Consider the following 16878-nt stretch of genomic DNA (forward strand, 5'->3'; position numbering starts at 1 on the left):
TATGCTCCCACAAACAATCCTAAGAATCAACCTTGTTTCATTAGCATAAATCACATCCAGGCTTTAGATGAGAGGAAAGGCCTTTATTCTGTCTATGAGCTTCTTCAGATGAGCATTTTATCACATGCTCGCAACTGGCCACTCATGGTTCTTCCCTGGGGTATTTTGACGATGCAGCATTCCTCCCGTGTGTCTCCCGCTCCTTCTGCTCCTTTTTCCATCACAAAACGAGCCTCATTGTATCTGATTTTTTTTTTAGCTGTAACGAAATTTGCTGCCATTTCCTGCTGTGTGCAGGAGAAGCTGTGCGATAAAAACGCCCACTGAATGGGCCACGTGGTCGTTGTTTGCTTCCTCTTTCTTCACCATGTGAAGAACAAGGAAGTTGCTCATCCATATTGTGGGGCAGAAGCAGGAGGCAAAGTGACTGCAGGGAAATGCGATTCCGCCCCCTCCCCCATCTGATGATCCTCTGTGTGTGCTCATCCAGTCTGCCCCAGGCCAGCTGCAGTGAGTGAGAGGCCCTCCCACAAACTTCCTGTCCCAGGACTTCCTGTTCCCTTACTAGATCCTGAATCTCTCCACTTAGTTCCATTGCTCGTGATACATTTTTCCTCTTTTTCCCTTTTTCTTTTTTTTAACAATAAACTCTAAGAAACAGTAACAAATGTTTACAAGAAATATTTACAATCCTTAATACCTTAAATCCTGATCCCATCAAAGGTCAGAGGTTACTAGTACATGACCTTGATGGAGTTACACCTTCATGACCTGATCTGGATATTTTATATTCTTGTCCTTTATCACTGTTTTCTAGATCTGACTTTGCATCTCTTCCAATCTTTGGGTTTGGTCTCTGAGGGAGTTTCCAATTCTGGCAGTTGCTGCAGCGTTTCATTCTGTAACTCTTCTTTCTGCTTGTAAGGCCGCAGATCTCTGTGCTTATGACGTAGTACACGCTAGGGGTGTGCACGGATCCCCCGCTCCGCCCCGCGGGCCGATCCAAAAATTTCGGGTCGGCCTGCTCCGCTCCACGCCGCTCCACCCATACTCCGCTCCTCTTTGCCGCGGAGCTCTGGCTCTGAATCGGAGCTCCGCAGTGGAGGGGAGTGGCGCCAGGTAAGGCCGGGAGAGGAGGGCAGGAGGTTTACCGGGCCCTGCCGCCATCGCCGCCCGTGCGGCGATGGTGGCAGAGCCCAGTAAGGGACCAAGGGGGAGGGGGGGCCTTACCTGCCTCCGTCCGCGGTCCGTCGGTGTCTTCAATTGAGCCTGCGGTTCAACCAGGAAGTCTGGGCCGCAAGCGGCCCAGACTTCCTGGTTGAACTGCGGGCTCAATTGAAGGCGCCGACGGACCGCGGACGGAGGCAGGTAAGGGAGAGGAGGGGGGGTTACCTGCCGGTAAACCCCACTTAACTTTCCGGCGGAGCTCCGGATCGAGGCGAAAGATCCGCCTTCACCTCGATCCTCTTCGCCACGCTCCGCCGGCCCCCTAATCCTCTTCGCCTCCGCCTTAAGGGCAGGCGAAGCCCCCCGCTCCGCTTCTAATTCGCCGGTCCGATTAGAAGCGGAGCACATCCCTAGTACACGCCATCTCCTCTCTGCAATTTCCTACTAGTGTGGGAATGAGCAGATCTATGTGCATTCTTAGCAGAGTTTTAATCCTGCATCCTATCAGGACATGTGCTGGCATCCCCGGGATTGGATATTTTGATGAACCACAAGATGCGAATAGGGGCCCAACTCTGAGGTGACAGCTTTGTGCAGCAGCTTCTTTGCTGCTTTTAACTGCTGACTCTACATTTCCATTGCTCTGTGGATATGCTGGAAAGGAAATAAGCTGGTCAAATTCCCAATGCTGTGAGAATACTCTGAATTCTTCACATGTGAACTGAGGTCTATTATCACCAATGACTGTGTCATTTATTGCATAAATGGAAAAGTGAGCCTTTAACTTCTGGATCACCACTTTGGTTCCTACAGTATATCCTGTAAACTATTGATTTCCCATAAAATCAAATAGTAATCTACAGTTATGATTACAACTTTCCTTTAAAATTAGATAGGCCTAAACCAACCTTCTCCCATGGTCATGTGGGAAGTTCATGTGGCAACAAGGTCTCTTCCTATTGATGGTTGTCACGAGAGTAGCAGGCCTCACACCTTTCTGTACAACAGTGTGCTCATTCAAGGCCAGCACACACATTCTCGAGCTTCTCACCAGGAGCTGTCAACTTCCATATCTGAGGCATGAATATTTTCCATGACTTCCATGTGCAAAAAGACTGGGATGGCAAGAGTCTGCCTACATCTTGGGCAGTTTGTCCTGTCTCTATCCATCTTAGGGCATAGCTAGATGGGGCGATATCCCAGGGATCGTCCTGGGATCGTCCCAGTGCACCCACATGATGCACAGGGCATCCCGGGAGCAGGGAGGGATGATCCCTCCATTTCCCTGGGATATCGCCCTACCCTTTAATCTTGGATGATCCTGAGACCACAGAACGTGTGGGCAGGCGTCATGGGTTGTTGCGGCTCCTTGCGAGTAACCATGAGGAGCTGGGAGCCGGGCATGGGGTCTTTTGTGCACAAGCGCTCATGTGCTCCATCTCCCTTAAAAAAACAAAAACAAAATGGTGGGCCGACACCCCGTTCCTCCTAGGACGTCACGCGACGCATGTATACAGAGGGGAGGATCTTGCGATAAACATATCGCGATATCATACCCCCTCCGTCACGCTAGACCAGGTAGGTCTAGCCATGGCTTTAGACACTGAGTTCTTTCTTGAATTGAAAATACGCTTTTGCTCTTGCAAGCACCAGGGCAGGATCTACACTAGGGATGTGCTCTGCTTCTAATCGGACTGGCGAATTAGAAGCGGAGCGGGGTGCTTCGCCTCCCCTTAAGGCGGAGGCGAAGAGGATTGGGGGGCCGGCGGAGCGTGGCGAAGAGGATCGAGGTGAAGGTGGATCCTTCACCTCGATCCGGAGCTCTGCTGGAAAGGTAAGTGGGGTTTACCGGGCCCTGCCGCTGTTGCTGTCGCCCATGTGGCGACAGCGGCAGGGTCCTGTAACCCCCCCTCCTCTCCCTTACCTGCCTCCATCCGCAGTCCCTCGGCTTCTTCAATTGAGCCCACGGTTCAACCAGGAAGTCTAGGCCGCACTTGCGCCCCAGACTTCCTGGTGGAACCGCGGGCTCAATTGAAGACGGCGACGGACCACGGACGGAGGCAGGTAAGGCCCCCCTCCCCCTTGGTCCCTTACCGGGCTCTGCCGCCGTTGCTGCACGGGCGGCGACGGCGGCAGGGCCCGGTAACCCCCCCCCGCCCTCCTCTCCTGGCCTTACCTGGCACCACTCCCCTCCACTGCGGAGCTCCGATTCAGAGCCGGAGCTCCGCGGCGAAGAGGAGCGGAGTATGGGCGGAGCGGGCCGATCCGAAATTTTCGGATCGGTCTGCGGGGCGGAGCGGGGGGTCCGTTCACACCCCTAATCTACACTACTGTTTATAATGGTTTTGACAACTGTTCAGGCCCAGGACACATTCCATATACAGTTTTCAAAACATTTTTAAAGTGTTTTGTTTCCTGTTTGGTGTAGATCTGGCCTTGGCTTTTGTTTGCAGGCCATCGATTCGGAATTACCCACTTCACTCCTTGCAGTGGTGCATCCTGATCCATTGCCTTTTTAATTTTCTGTGGCTTTGTTGTTTTTGTTTGGAGGAAGTGCATCATGTTGATCAACTCAATGTCCTGATCCCCCTCCCCAACTTCTCCCGTGCTGGGTAGATAAGCACTACTCAGCTTGTATGCTTTTCCTGGACAATAGCTGATCTCTACCTGGTATTTCTATAGATGCCTCAACGTGTGGCGTAAACATGTTTAGGTGCACCAAGGAAAGGCTTTCTCACAATTGTCTGTAGTGGTTTGTGATCAGAAAGCACAATTACTGGGTACCCATATGTATACTGGTGGGAACGCTCTGTTTCGAACACCACACCAGGAGCTCTTTTTCTATTTGTGGATAGTTGCTCCTATAAAAGAAATGCACCAACTCCTTTTCAGATGCATTACACTGCTCTCCTGGCTGACAGTATCTGAAGATAGGGGCATCCATGATTAATTGGTTAAGGGGGCAGTCCCATACATGTTTAGACCAAAAAAAGTCCTACAACTCCCAGCAGGACTGCTTTCTGACTAAATATGCATAGGGTTGCACCCTTTATCGCAGAAATGTTTATTGCTGTGGCCCTGCTCAATCCCACTCTGCAGTGTGTTTTGTCAACTGAAGTAGAGGTTCTGCTTCTGCTGCCAAATGTGGGCAAAATTTAGCCAGGCAGTTTATCATTCATGTAAAGTGCTGAACCTCAATCACATCCATTGGTGGTGGCATGTTCTGAATTGCTTCTACCTTGCTAGGATCTGGCCCTCCTTGTTCAGCTGAGAGCACATGCCCTATGTATGTCACCTGCCACAGTTTGAGTTTCATTTTTTTTCTGGGTTTACTTTGATGTTCTTCTCTCTGCATGGCTGGTTGAGTGTACTTTGTAATTATGGTAGCTTTCTGCCTCTGTAGCATATGTCCCTTCTCCTATAATCACGATGTCATCTGCAATTATCTTCACACTTGGCAAACCTTTAAATGCCTGGTTTAGCTTCTTCTGAAACACTTTGGGTGCTGGCGAGATGCCCATGGGAAGGCGGAGCCATCTATAGTGGCCAAAGGTGGAGAAGACATCTTCTCCATCAATTTGCTTGACTCTTCGTCAAGCTTTACGTGCCAGAAGCCGCAGCCGACATCACAAACTGAATATTCGGACTCTGGAGAGATCCAGCAGGATAACATCAATTGTTGACAATTGGGAAATGGCATCTTTTGACTGCATGGTTTAATGGCCTGAGCTCAATGCAAATCCTCAGTTTGTCTAATGGCTTCTTGACGATGAGCATGCTGCTTATCAGAGGAGCGTGAGATTCTTCTGAGATGACGCTACCCCTTTCCAGCAAACTATCTAGTTCTTTACAAACAGGCTCACCCAATGCTGCTGCTGGAAGTTTCCTCCATGGCAAGCAAACTAGACTAACTATTAGTGGGTCAGTTTCTATTCGTGACTGTCCATGAAAACAACAATTTCCCTTGAAAACATCTCAGTGTGGTGTAGTGGCTAAAGTATTGGACTAGGAGTCAGGAGGTCTGGGTTCTAGTCCCCACTAAGCCATGGAAACCCACTGGGTGACTTTGGGCCAGTCACAGACTCTCAGCCCAACCTACCTCACAGGGTTGTTGTTGTGAGGATAAAATGGAGAGGAGGAGGAGGAGGAGGAGGAGGAGGAGGAGGAGGAGGAGGAGGAGGATTATGTACGCTGCCTTGGGTTTCTTGGAGGAAAAAAGGCAGGATATAAGTGCAATAATAAATAAATAATAAATAAATTGGCTCTCTAGGTCAGAAAGGAGCAGAAGTTAGGCCTAAATCTACTCCTAGTTCTATGGATGATTTTCAGTAGATCAGCAAGGATTTCATATAAAGAAAGCTTGGGATAGCCAGGAGTGGATTCTTGTGTGGAAGGACTGTAAGCTTCATTCAGTTCTGGTACTCAAAAACCAATCAATCAATCAATCACTCAGTCCTGGGCTCAGAACTCTTTAATTTTAGTGTATTTCTTTTTTTATGCCAGGCTCCTGTGGTGGATTTTGGGATTGTAGCCGAAAGAGAAAGAAACCCCAGATACTGAGTGAGCAAAAAAGCCAAAAGGCAAGGGATGCAACCAGGAGTTGTGTGACTGAAGGATTTATTATTGCTGATCTTGGGAATGTAGAAAGAGAAAAAGAGAAAAAAGTAGATCTCTACTAGGGGTGTGCACGGACCCCCCGCTCCGCTTCACTTGCAGATCCGCGATTTTTGGAGCGGGCCGCTTCGCCCCGCCCCCACTCTGCCCACTTCCGCTCCGCTCCGCTCCGCTCGGAGCTCCAGATCCGGATCGGAGCTCCGTTTTCCCCCCCCATAGGGTTGCATTGAAAGCTAAAAAATTATACAACTTTTTTTCTGTGAAAGTTAGAAACCTCACGTTTGGCACCATGACACCTCATGGGGGTATACACACGCACGCCAAGTTTCAAAGCAATCCCATCATCCCCTGATTTTTGGGGAATTTTTGAAAATCGGGCACCCCATTCACACCCCTTTCCATAGCTCCGTCAATTTGCACGTTAGAAACCTCAAACTTGGCACCATGATAGCTTATCCATGTGTCCCCATGGACGCCAAGTTTCAAGGCAATCCCATCATCCCCTGATTTTTGGGGAATTTTTGAAAATCGGGCACCCCATTCACACCCCTTTCCATAGCTCTGTCAATTTGCACGTTAGAAACCTCAAACTCGCCACCATGAAAGCTTATCCAGGGATACATAAGCATGCCGAGACTCAAGGCAGTCCCATCATCCCCTGTTTTTTGGCGGGGCTTAAACCTGCAAAATTTGGAACTTCCAAAACTCCAAGTGAGCGCAGGAAGGACTTCTCCCCTGAGTCAAAGCCAGACACACACAACATCCCTGCGAGGTGGGCAGGGGAGGAGGGAGGGACGGCAGGCAGGCATACATCTGGCATTTCTGGGGGCATAAGGAAGTGAGCCAGTGTTGCTCAATAAACAGCAAGAAGAGCTTTTTTAAAAAGGCTATATCTGTCTTTTACCAGCAATAGGGGGACGTGCCCGGGGGAGGGGGAAGCAGCTGCCAGTTCAGCTCAAGAAAGCCATTGCTTCACCAACAGCTCTGAGCTTGAGAAGTAAACGCTCACTTCAACTCATAACAGGCATCGCTCCACCACTAAGAAGTAAACGCTCACTTCGACTCATGATAGGCATTGCTCCACCGTTTTACTCTCTTTGGAAGGCTCTAATGGCCTTCCAGTGCAGGAGAGAGTGGGGGCACATCCACGATGAGATGCCCTAGGGGAGCTCATCCCCTTGCACCACATCTTTTCAGTTGTTCCCCAAAGTTAGGGTGGGTAGCAGTGCTGTGTTTCTATCTCTTATTCTTGGCTTAGTATATGATTTCAGGTTGTGTTTGTGCATTTGGTGGGGCTACTGTGTTAAAAAAACACTGGGAAAAGTCCGTTCAGATTAAGAAAGAGAAGTTTCCCAGAATCCCAAGTTACCCGTTTTGCCTATGCCCTCCTCTAACTTTGGGATCATGTGATCATGACCGGGAGCTGACTCTGCCCCTCAGCCCTTTGAAAAAGGTATTTTTCCCGCCGATTTTTCCAAAAATTCTAGCGCGCGACCCGCACCACGCAGAGAGGTGAGAGTAGTCTCAAAATGACCCCCATCCACGACTCTCTGTGCACAAGAATTTTCAGAACAATAGCTTAAAAATCAACCCAGTTATCCCCGATTGTTTTCCGCAATGCAATCCTATGGGCGAAATGTTTCAAGATGGCGATCGGAGCGCTCCGCCTGAACTAGGAGCTCCGAAAAATGGCCGCTTCTCTTTGCCTTGCTTCTAGGGGTCCGCGGTCCGCTTCTACTCCGCCTCTGGGTAAGGCGGAGCAGGCCAATCTGCTACTGCTTCTCCGCTCCTAATCGGAGCGGAGCACATGCCTAATCTCTACCCACCTTTGTAGTAGTAACACTACAGACAGCCTTTAAGGTCAAACTTGGTAGGTGTGTGATGGGGTATGTGGAGCAACATGAGATATGCTGAAAGAAAACCATTCAAGGAAGACTCTTCTGTACGATAAAGGGAACTGGATTTTATTTTTATTTTTTTTAATATTTCTTTTTAATATCCCTATTTTTAGGAACACTTGTATCAAAATATTTACAATGACTGCACTTGAAATAAACATTGAGAAATGGCAAGTACAATAGCAGAACATTATCTACCCCATTACAAAATTGTAAATGTAAAAAGAATGTAACAAAGAGAGAGAAAGAAAGAAAGAAAGAAAGAAAAAAAGAAAGAGAATACTGTTTATACTAAACTTGCAGCCCTGAATTTGTCTCCCCCTTTTACATGGCTGGAGTGGTGTACAGCAAAGAGAGTCTCAGCCTCTTGCCATCCATAGTTTCCACTCATTATTCTAACTGATCTAAATGGCAGGGCTACATGGACTTAAAATCCTGATGCAGACCATAATTATGACATAATAATAATTCTTTCCATCTCCATGCAGCCATTTCCTACTTGGCCTTCGGTTTGCAAAATGTAATTAGCTGGGCTTCTCCTTGTCCCCTGGGAGATGTGTTATAGGAGATGAAGGCATGGTGGGGGAGGAGGGATAAGGCAGGCACAACAAATTGAAGGCCTTTACCCGAGATGATCAAGCTAAGCAGAAATCTGACTCAGACACCCTATTCTCTAACCCATAGGCAACATTTCTTGTGGGATAGTAAGCCTTTAAAATAATAGTAAGGTACATACTATAGCATCAATGTAAGATCTGTTATGAAAAAAAACACCCTATTTCATAAACATCCCCTCCAACCCTACCCTATGCAACAATGAGAGAAAGTTGTTTATTACTTATAGGTAGTTGGAATTTGGTGGTGAGAGGTGAGATCCCATGAGCCAAAGTTGAATGCCTCAGTGATCTGACTAGAAACAGCCCTTTCAATCTTACTGTTCATGGAATACACACATCACACACCTAACAATGTGGTAGCATCTGAGGACCCCCTCAGATCTTCAGCAGCTGTGTCAAGTGGGTGCATAGTGAGCTCAAATGGAAAGTCACACGTCTTAATGACATCCCTCTGATCACTAAGGGCTCCATTTGGCATAATTAGGGTCCTCCTCCCTATCCCACCCTGCATCCACTTCTGCTTTCATTCCCGACTGGCAGCTGTTTTCCCTCTGATATCTTCAGCAGCACTGGCACTATTCCTTTTCTTTAAAGAAAAAAAGGAAATGAAGATGGTGATGGCAATAGAAAAGCTTACATTTGTTCTAGCAATGGGATTGGGCCTCACTTCAGTCAGGCTTCTTTTATGATTTCATGTTTTTCACTTTCCAAGAAAATGTAAGTAGGGATCTGTATTGTCGATCAATTTCACCGGCCTGACACACACCTCACTATGACTGCCACAATGAGAAGGAATGGGCAGTGGAATGCCTGGGTGACGGATCCTAGTTGCTGAAGGTTAAGGGAGGGAAGTGGACGAGCTCCCAACATTTCTGTATCCAGGGAGGCAGAACTTCAAAGTCCTTTAAGGTGGGAGGCACAGGTGAGAGGAAGGAGATAGCCTCTGGCTACTTTGGAGGTTCTTCAACCATTGTCATGGTCCCAGCATCCATGATAGTGGAGGATCTGCAGCAGCTCTTCTCTCTCCGCTGGATCCAATTCCATGATTGAGCACGTTAGGTGAGCAATGTATGAATTAATTACTTTTGGCAAACAGTTCTCATAGCAAAGTGATTTCACATCCCTCCCGCAAACCCTCCCCCTGGTTTCCAATCCACCCTCCCAATTCTACTCATGTGGCTGTCTCATTTCTTTCTGAGTATGAGATACAGAACCCCAATGATGAAACTGAAGCAGAAGCAGATCCAGGCGAGTATGAAAGAGTAGCCATGGTGGTCTATATGGTTTTTGTAGTATTGTGGAAACCGGGCAGTGTAGATCGAGACGGCAATCAAAACGAACAGCCCTGTGAAGGGGAAGAGAGAATTGGGGAGGTGCTCTAAATTTAGGGCTCATCGAAATGATCTCAGGAGCCACAATGTGGCACATGTAAATGAGCAGTGAGAGAAAGAGAGAAACAGATTGACTCCCATAATTTGAAGATGGGAAAAATCCATATGGAGTTTGATTGTATGAATTTGTTATTAGAAAACATCAAATCCATAACGTAGCTTTCAATGACTAAGTAGCTCAATAAATAAATAAATTCTGGCCTCTGCCACATGGATGGTCTACCTGAATATTTTGGAATAAATGCACTTTCACTATGGACTAGCCCATTGAAACCCCTGCATGAACATAGCAGTTTACGTTGTCACAAAGGTAGGATAATTGAAGGTTCATCTCTTTCCACTTTGAGGTCATTACCTGAGACTCTTCTCCAAATGCTCCTGCCAAATGAGGTACAGTGCATGGCCATGAATGAACAAGCCTTTTTAGCAGTGACCTCCAGCTGTAGAATGCTCTCACCAGAGAAGTCTGTCTGGTGCATACTTTAATGTTTTTCCAGTGTGGGGCAAAGTATTTAATCCACCCGCCCAACCAGCCTGCACCACAAGCTTTTTAATATACATGGTGGTTTAGTACTGTTTTAGCTCTGTAAATTTCTATTATTCTCCTTTGTATTTTAATTTATTTAATGGTGTGAAGTTGTGTACCGCCACTAATTCTTACATGGCCTTTGTTATGTGAGAAGTTCTTTCATTTGTTTGTCCTCAACCTACAGGACAGTAATTTCTTTGGATGACCTCAAGCTCCAGTATTTTGTGTTAGAGAAGAGGATTTCTTTCCATTTACTCTATGTTCAGTGTTCATAATTTTATAGATCTCCATTATCACATCCCCACATAATCAGCCTCCCACCCCTGAAGACATACTCCAACCTCATAAACCTTTTGTGATAGGGTAGATGCTCCAATCCATCTTCCTAATGATTTGAAGACTGCTTCATATGTAATTCTCTTAGAGTCTGATGCTATGCATGCTTAATCAGAAGTAAGTCCCACTGAGTATACTTGTTTTCAAGTGTGCATGGGAATGCCATCTTAATGATGGACTGCATGAACAGATGCCTCCCTATGCCTGTATTGGGCACTTGTTCCAATATCCACTACAGGTATGAATGGATGAAGAGCCTTGGGACTTACTGAGCTTTACAGTTATGGCAGAAAAGAGAAAGCGGTACCTGCCACCATGTAGTCCCATTTCTCTTTAGCCATCTGTGCAGTTGAGGTAGTGCTCAATCAGTAAACATTTCTGTTTTCCTTAGGTGAGTAAATGCACAGCTATTTTCAAGGCTGCTGTTGATCATCACTGCTCTTCTAATGGCTGGAAAGAGCCTTTTGACCCTAGTTAGACCTCTCCTAGATGGCATCAAGAGGGATGAGAAAACTGCCAGCACTATGGAAGCTTTAACCAATATTTCTTCTGGTTGTCCAGAAAGTTCTGGACAACCAGAACTTTCATCCTTGCTCAGCTACAAGTATGCTCATGGAGGCTGGTAAGATCCAGGTGTAGAGCAGAGGTGTAATCCCTTGTCCCTGTGTTGTCTTTCCTATGGTGGCCTACAAGGCAATGTGGCCAGCAATCACCAATATATATTGTAACCATACACCAGACTTCCCCAACCTGGTGCCCTCTAGTTGTGATGGACTACAGCTCCCATCATCCATGGTTGTGGGATGATGGGATGTGTAGCCCAACACATTTAGAAGATGCTAGGTTGGGGAGGGTTGCCATGCACCATGGTGGGTGGGTGGGGGTGGGGGTGGTGTCTGCGTGCGTCTTACTTACAGCAAACCAGCATAATGGCTCCAGTGATGTAGAAGCGTTTTCCTTTCTCCATAGTGAAGAGCTGCACCACAAACATGACCAGAGAGACAAAGGAAAAGATGATGGCCAGGATCATGAAAGCCTGCACTGCCTTGAGGGCAGCTAGTGACACATGGGAGAGAGGGAGAGAGAAAAGTTTGAGTATGAAGCAAGGCACTGCTGATCTCAAAATGCACCACAGTGTTTCAAATAGTACAGATTATTCAAACAAAAATAAATGGTCTCTTACCGAGATCATCACCAACAAAAGGAAGAGCTGTGCAATGGCTTCCTATGCATTCCGCCCAGAGCCCTGATGAGTTTGTGGCGCCACTGTTAGTCGTTGTCATCCAGACCTAAAACAAAACAGAATAGACGTGCATGTTTCTATTGCCCCTCACTTCAAGAAAACTGTCTTGCATTTGCAGTCCTATACGTGACACATGACTGCTCAGAAGTAAGCCCCATTGACCTCAATGGGATTTATTCCCAGGTAAGCATATTTAGGATTGCAGCCTTACCAAGCAGAATCCTGGGAAGCACAAAGAGGCTTGATCAGCAATGTGTTTTTAGAAGTACCATCGCCAGTTACTGTGCTTTATGTTATAACTAGAAAAGGTTGGCATGTCTGCACCAAAAGGATTTAAATATTTAACTGCAAAAGATCTGACATCAGAGTGCAATCTGGAAAACATGCACACGTGCATTTACTTTGGTTCGTTCTAATTGCAAATTTGGAGTCATTTGGGGTGGCACCAAATGAAAAAGAAAATAGTTTGTTCACATACGAAGACAATCACTGATGTGGTGTTAAACACAAAGGCTGAAATGCAATGAAGTTTTTCCACTGAAGGAACTGCTTCCATCCCACCCCCTCAGCCCTCAAAATCTGCTCTAGAGAGCTGGGGCAACTCTCCGGAGCAGCGTTCCAGGGGCTGCAGGGGGAAGAGGGTGGGATAAAGTCCTGTGAACAGAACAAAAATATCTGACCTTTATGATATAGCAAAGAAAAATAATATTACCATTATTATTTATATAACGTAATTCATATTAGAAATATTATTGAATAATAATAATAATAATAATAATAATAATAATAATAATAATAATAATAATAATAAAAAGCAGTGCCCTGCAGATCACCAACCACAGAGATGAGGCTGAAGACTCAGCCAGCAGGAAAAGGTAGCTGCATCTTTCGACTGATGCTGTAATTAACAAGTCCCAACTGGATGCTAGCCCAGCCCCCCATTTTGGGTGTCCTTTATCCATGGAGCAGGGAACCTAATTTCCAATAGTCAGCAGATGAAACATGCAAAGAGAGAGGCTTATTTTCCACATTTCTACTCTGCCGTCTGGAGTCTTGTGCTATTTGCATGAAGCTAATTATTATTGTTGCTGTTGCAATTGCAAATTTGGGCATGTTTGGGACAGAGCATAGGATGATGGGGGATGAGGCATGAAAGAGGCACTGGAGGCAAGAGAAGGTAAGAGAAGAAGGATAAAAGACTTGTGGCCCCGGAAAAGAGCACCGCTTCTCTTACATGGAATATAGCAACCTTCCCTAATCTGGGACCCTCCAACTCTCAGCAGCCTCATTCATCATGGCGAATAGGAAGTGATTCTGGGAGTTGTGGTCCAAAGCACCTGGAGGGCATTGGGGAAGGGTGGGATATAGGAAGCTGATTTATGTCCATCACAACAGTTGTCTTGACCCTCTCAAGCTGGGTCTTTCCCATCGTCTGCTTCCTGACCCTTCAACTGGAGATGCCAGGGACTGGACTTGGGACCTTCTGTATGCAGATCAAGTGCTCCACCACTGAACGGTGCACCCATTTCAGTGGGTCTAGCACATGCCTTCCTGATCAGATGTGCATTCGGTCCACAGATTTTCAGTCCTTTCTCTCCAACTCTGAAAGCTAGAACTGTTTGAATAAAATAAGAAAAAGAAAGAAAGAAAGAAAGAAAGAAAGAAAGAAAGAAAGAAAGAAAGAGAAAGAAAGCAGAAGGCAAGATTCTTGAGTGCATTCATATCTCATTGGATGATATGCTTAAACGAAGCATGTCTGATGGCCCTTGGTCTTTTTTGAAGGGTCAGAATCTAATAAGCAAGGTGTTCACTGAAGTTTGGAGCAGTAAATTCAGTACAACCTGATGTGAATACTGTAAATGATGGTCAATCCATGAAACTCACTACTTGACTTACTATCACTGTGTTAAATACAGGATAGATCTCCTTCAAAGACTTTGGCTCATCTTCTCTGGCACTAATACAGCTTTGGTGCTTTCTGCCCTCTGGCTATAGCACAGTAGTATACTTTAGTCTGATCATGAATAATAAGAAAAGGGTTGCTTGACGGTCTCATTAGAGTTGGCTTAGTTCCAGAGTGTGATCTGTTATGGGACCCTTCTGAGTTATCATCGTCATTCTGCAGATTGACCAGCTTATTAAATAATAACTTCTGAAGGTAAAGAAATAATCCTTAGAACTATTAAACACCACCTGCTCTGTGGAAAAGATCAAGAAAAGACCTCCAGATGGATCATCCGTGTGTTACGGCCTTGGACAGATGTTTTTCTCCTTTCTGATGTATTTTTGGACTACAACTCCCATTGTCCCCAGCCCAACTTGAAAATGGGTCCTTCCATTTTATTTTCCTTAGAGTTTGTCTAGATGACTATAACTCTGGGAGTCATGTACACACTCTAAATGGGATGAGTTCGACCGTAAAAGGAAGGTTATCAATACTTTGAATAATGTTTTAAAAATGTGCTAGCTGTTGTGCTTCAATTAAAGAAGGTGCCCGTAGTTCCATACACAGTTGACAGCAACACTTTTCAGAGCAGAAAAGTGCTCTGTTGTTTGTGACAGAAGAAAACACAGGCCAGCTTTGCATGATCATGGAGGGGAAATAAGCCATGGTTTGTAAACCCCCACCCCCAGTCACCCACCCTGGCGAGGTTCCAACATCATGGCAGCCCATGCCCAGCAAGGGTAATTATGCTAATTAGGCGGCTTATGACCAGTACACACAGAGAGGGAAAATAAGCCACCATGGCTTATTTTCCATCTGTGATAGTGCAAATCCTATCAGAGAATGAGGAAAAGCAGAGACTGGATAGGATCTTTCCTTTTCTTTGATGGGATTCCTACTTCACTCTAGCAGTTTAAATAGCAACACTTCTTTGCAAAATTGCTTGCCCTTCAAATTAAAAGCCAACCATTTCATTTCAGCTGGCTGAAAAAGAGCCTTTGTTAAACGTCTGCATGTTTTACTAGTTGAATCAATGCAGTTAGAAGTATGATGCACAATGCTCAATAGAGTTTATTCCCAGGAAATTATACATAGGACTGCAGTCATGCTGTTCCTCATACATTGGGTATTCAATGTATTGCTGCTCTTTGGTGTGTTGGTGGGCCTTCCTTGCTCTGCAAAGCAACACCGTCAGGATTATCTCCTTTACTTCAAAATGGTCTGCATGGTCAATGTGGCATGGTCAGTTCCTCATGTACCAGGGAAATCCATAGGGGGAAAGGTAGCCACCTTGTCCCAAATACTTCCTGTATTCCATACCCAACGAAGAGCATGGGGAGCTGATCCCAGGGTGGGTGTGACAATGCTCTTCCCAAGCCTCAGTCTGGGTAATAAGCCTCAGTCTGCAGAACTCTGTTCCCTTGGATCTCTGCTAAGGCAGGAACTGTGCCAAACATTGGAACAACAGAATGCTGAGAAAATAAAGAACTCCCTGTGGTTTCCTGTGCTTTTTGGCTTCAAAATGTCCTTCCTGTTGTTGTTCAATGTTAAGCTGGCTGGCTTTTCTTTTTTTAAAAGAAAAGAATAAATGATAGGCTGTTTTCAGACAGGAGCATCCAGCAGGGGTCATCATAAACTAAAGCAAAAGAGCAATTCTTGGGTTACGTAAATACACATATCGTTTGAGTAGCCATGTGTAAAATTTTCCCGTAGCTTCCTGCCTTTGAAGTTCTATTACTAGTTGGTGGCCCCATAGCAGTCCAAGTCGAACCAGGCTAACTCCCCAATGCAGTCCGGTGAATCCAATGGGACTTACATCCTAGCCAGTATGTTTATTAAGCAGGATTAGGTATAACTCATTTCAACCTCAGTCCTCACACCATTTTTCTATAGAGTAATCCTGGAGACATGGAAGTGTCTCTTTTGTGTCTTTGTTTTTCATTCTGGAAAAAGTGGTTTGGAAAGCACCAGTTTTGAATCTTTCACCAGACATTTCTAAAAAGCCACAAATATTCCTCCTCTCCCCACCCCCCTCCACACCTCTGGAATTGCTTAGTTATGCCATGAAACCATTGGAAACGTGGAGGGTGGCAGTTATACTCCTAGTTTGCTTATCTCGTGGAGACAGCACTTATCTGTGTGACATTTGTCCAATTCAGATTATGAGCTGCCTCTTAGACCACAAGCTGCTTTGGGTCATTTCAAATTGGCTTGCAAAGTGTGTGGCATCGCAGGAAACCAACCTCAACTGAGATGACTGCACTTTGGAGCTAATTTTACAGCAATACAGCATCAACCCTACAGTGACTTGATTGAAATGATCAGGGGAGCCTGAAGTAGCGATAGGAATGATGTTGGGCATTCAAAGAGAAAACAAAACCCTGTGTGACGAAGTGTATCAGATATTTATGAATGACAGCATATGGCTCAAGTCACCCTACATGTAGGGCTTAGCGAACCAATTGGCTTGATTGTCTCATGACATTGGAAGCATCAAGCGAGTTATCAGAATAGGGGCTTTTATACATGAGGCTTTTAACTCGCCACTTTACCAAGGCATCTGCTTCAGGATACTTTGGGGGATTAAGATCAGCTCCTTTCCATTTGTTATATTCTGGGGAGGTTCTTTCTCTGCCTTTCTGTATGTTCCATTACACAATCACTAGGTGGCACTGTGGTACAGTGGAACTGCACAGATACAAGAGAGTTTCATACTGCCGTTCACAGATACACCAGACTTCCCTCATTAGGGGAAAAAAAGTGCTAAAATGATTGCAAACAATGAGAGAGGCCATGCAGAATGATGATAGCATGTAAAACATCTTTTTTCCTAAGTGTAAGCCGCTCTGAGAGCCTTTTTTGGCTGAGGAGCGGGGTATAAATATGATAAATAAATAAATAAATAAATAAATAATAAACATCCACAAATGTTGGACTCTTATGACCTATTCACACACCCATCAGGGGAGGTGGTCGTTGCCAGGAAAGTCAGCTCTTGGGAGAATCTGTGCACCTTCCTCTAATATAGCTATTTTTATGTGCACTTTCCCCTAAAATATACATTTTTGTATGCACTCTTCTATTATATGCATTTTATGCACATTCTATGATTTGCACACCATCACAAATTTCCAAAAT

At 45.6% G+C, this 16878-nt stretch overlaps 1 protein-coding gene across 1 annotated transcript in view; it reads right to left on the reverse strand.

Annotated features, from left to right (window-relative positions):
• Positions 1-7739: 7739 nt before the first annotated feature.
• EMP1 (epithelial membrane protein 1) overlaps positions 7740-16878 on the reverse strand; it is a 34692-nt gene continuing 25553 nt past the window's right edge. Inside the window, exons 3-5 of the mRNA XM_063133658.1 lie at positions 11736-11841; positions 11468-11608; positions 7740-9641 (exon numbers count right to left, since the gene is read on the reverse strand). Coding sequence (XP_062989728.1) covers positions 9481-9641; positions 11468-11608; positions 11736-11841 — 408 coding nt within the window. The 3' untranslated portion in view covers positions 7740-9480. The remainder of the gene's footprint in view (positions 9642-11467; positions 11609-11735; positions 11842-16878) is intronic.

Source organism: Elgaria multicarinata, chromosome 9, assembly GCF_023053635.1.
Source record: "Elgaria multicarinata webbii isolate HBS135686 ecotype San Diego chromosome 9, rElgMul1.1.pri, whole genome shotgun sequence".
Lineage (NCBI taxonomy): Eukaryota > Metazoa > Chordata > Lepidosauria > Squamata > Anguidae > Elgaria > Elgaria multicarinata.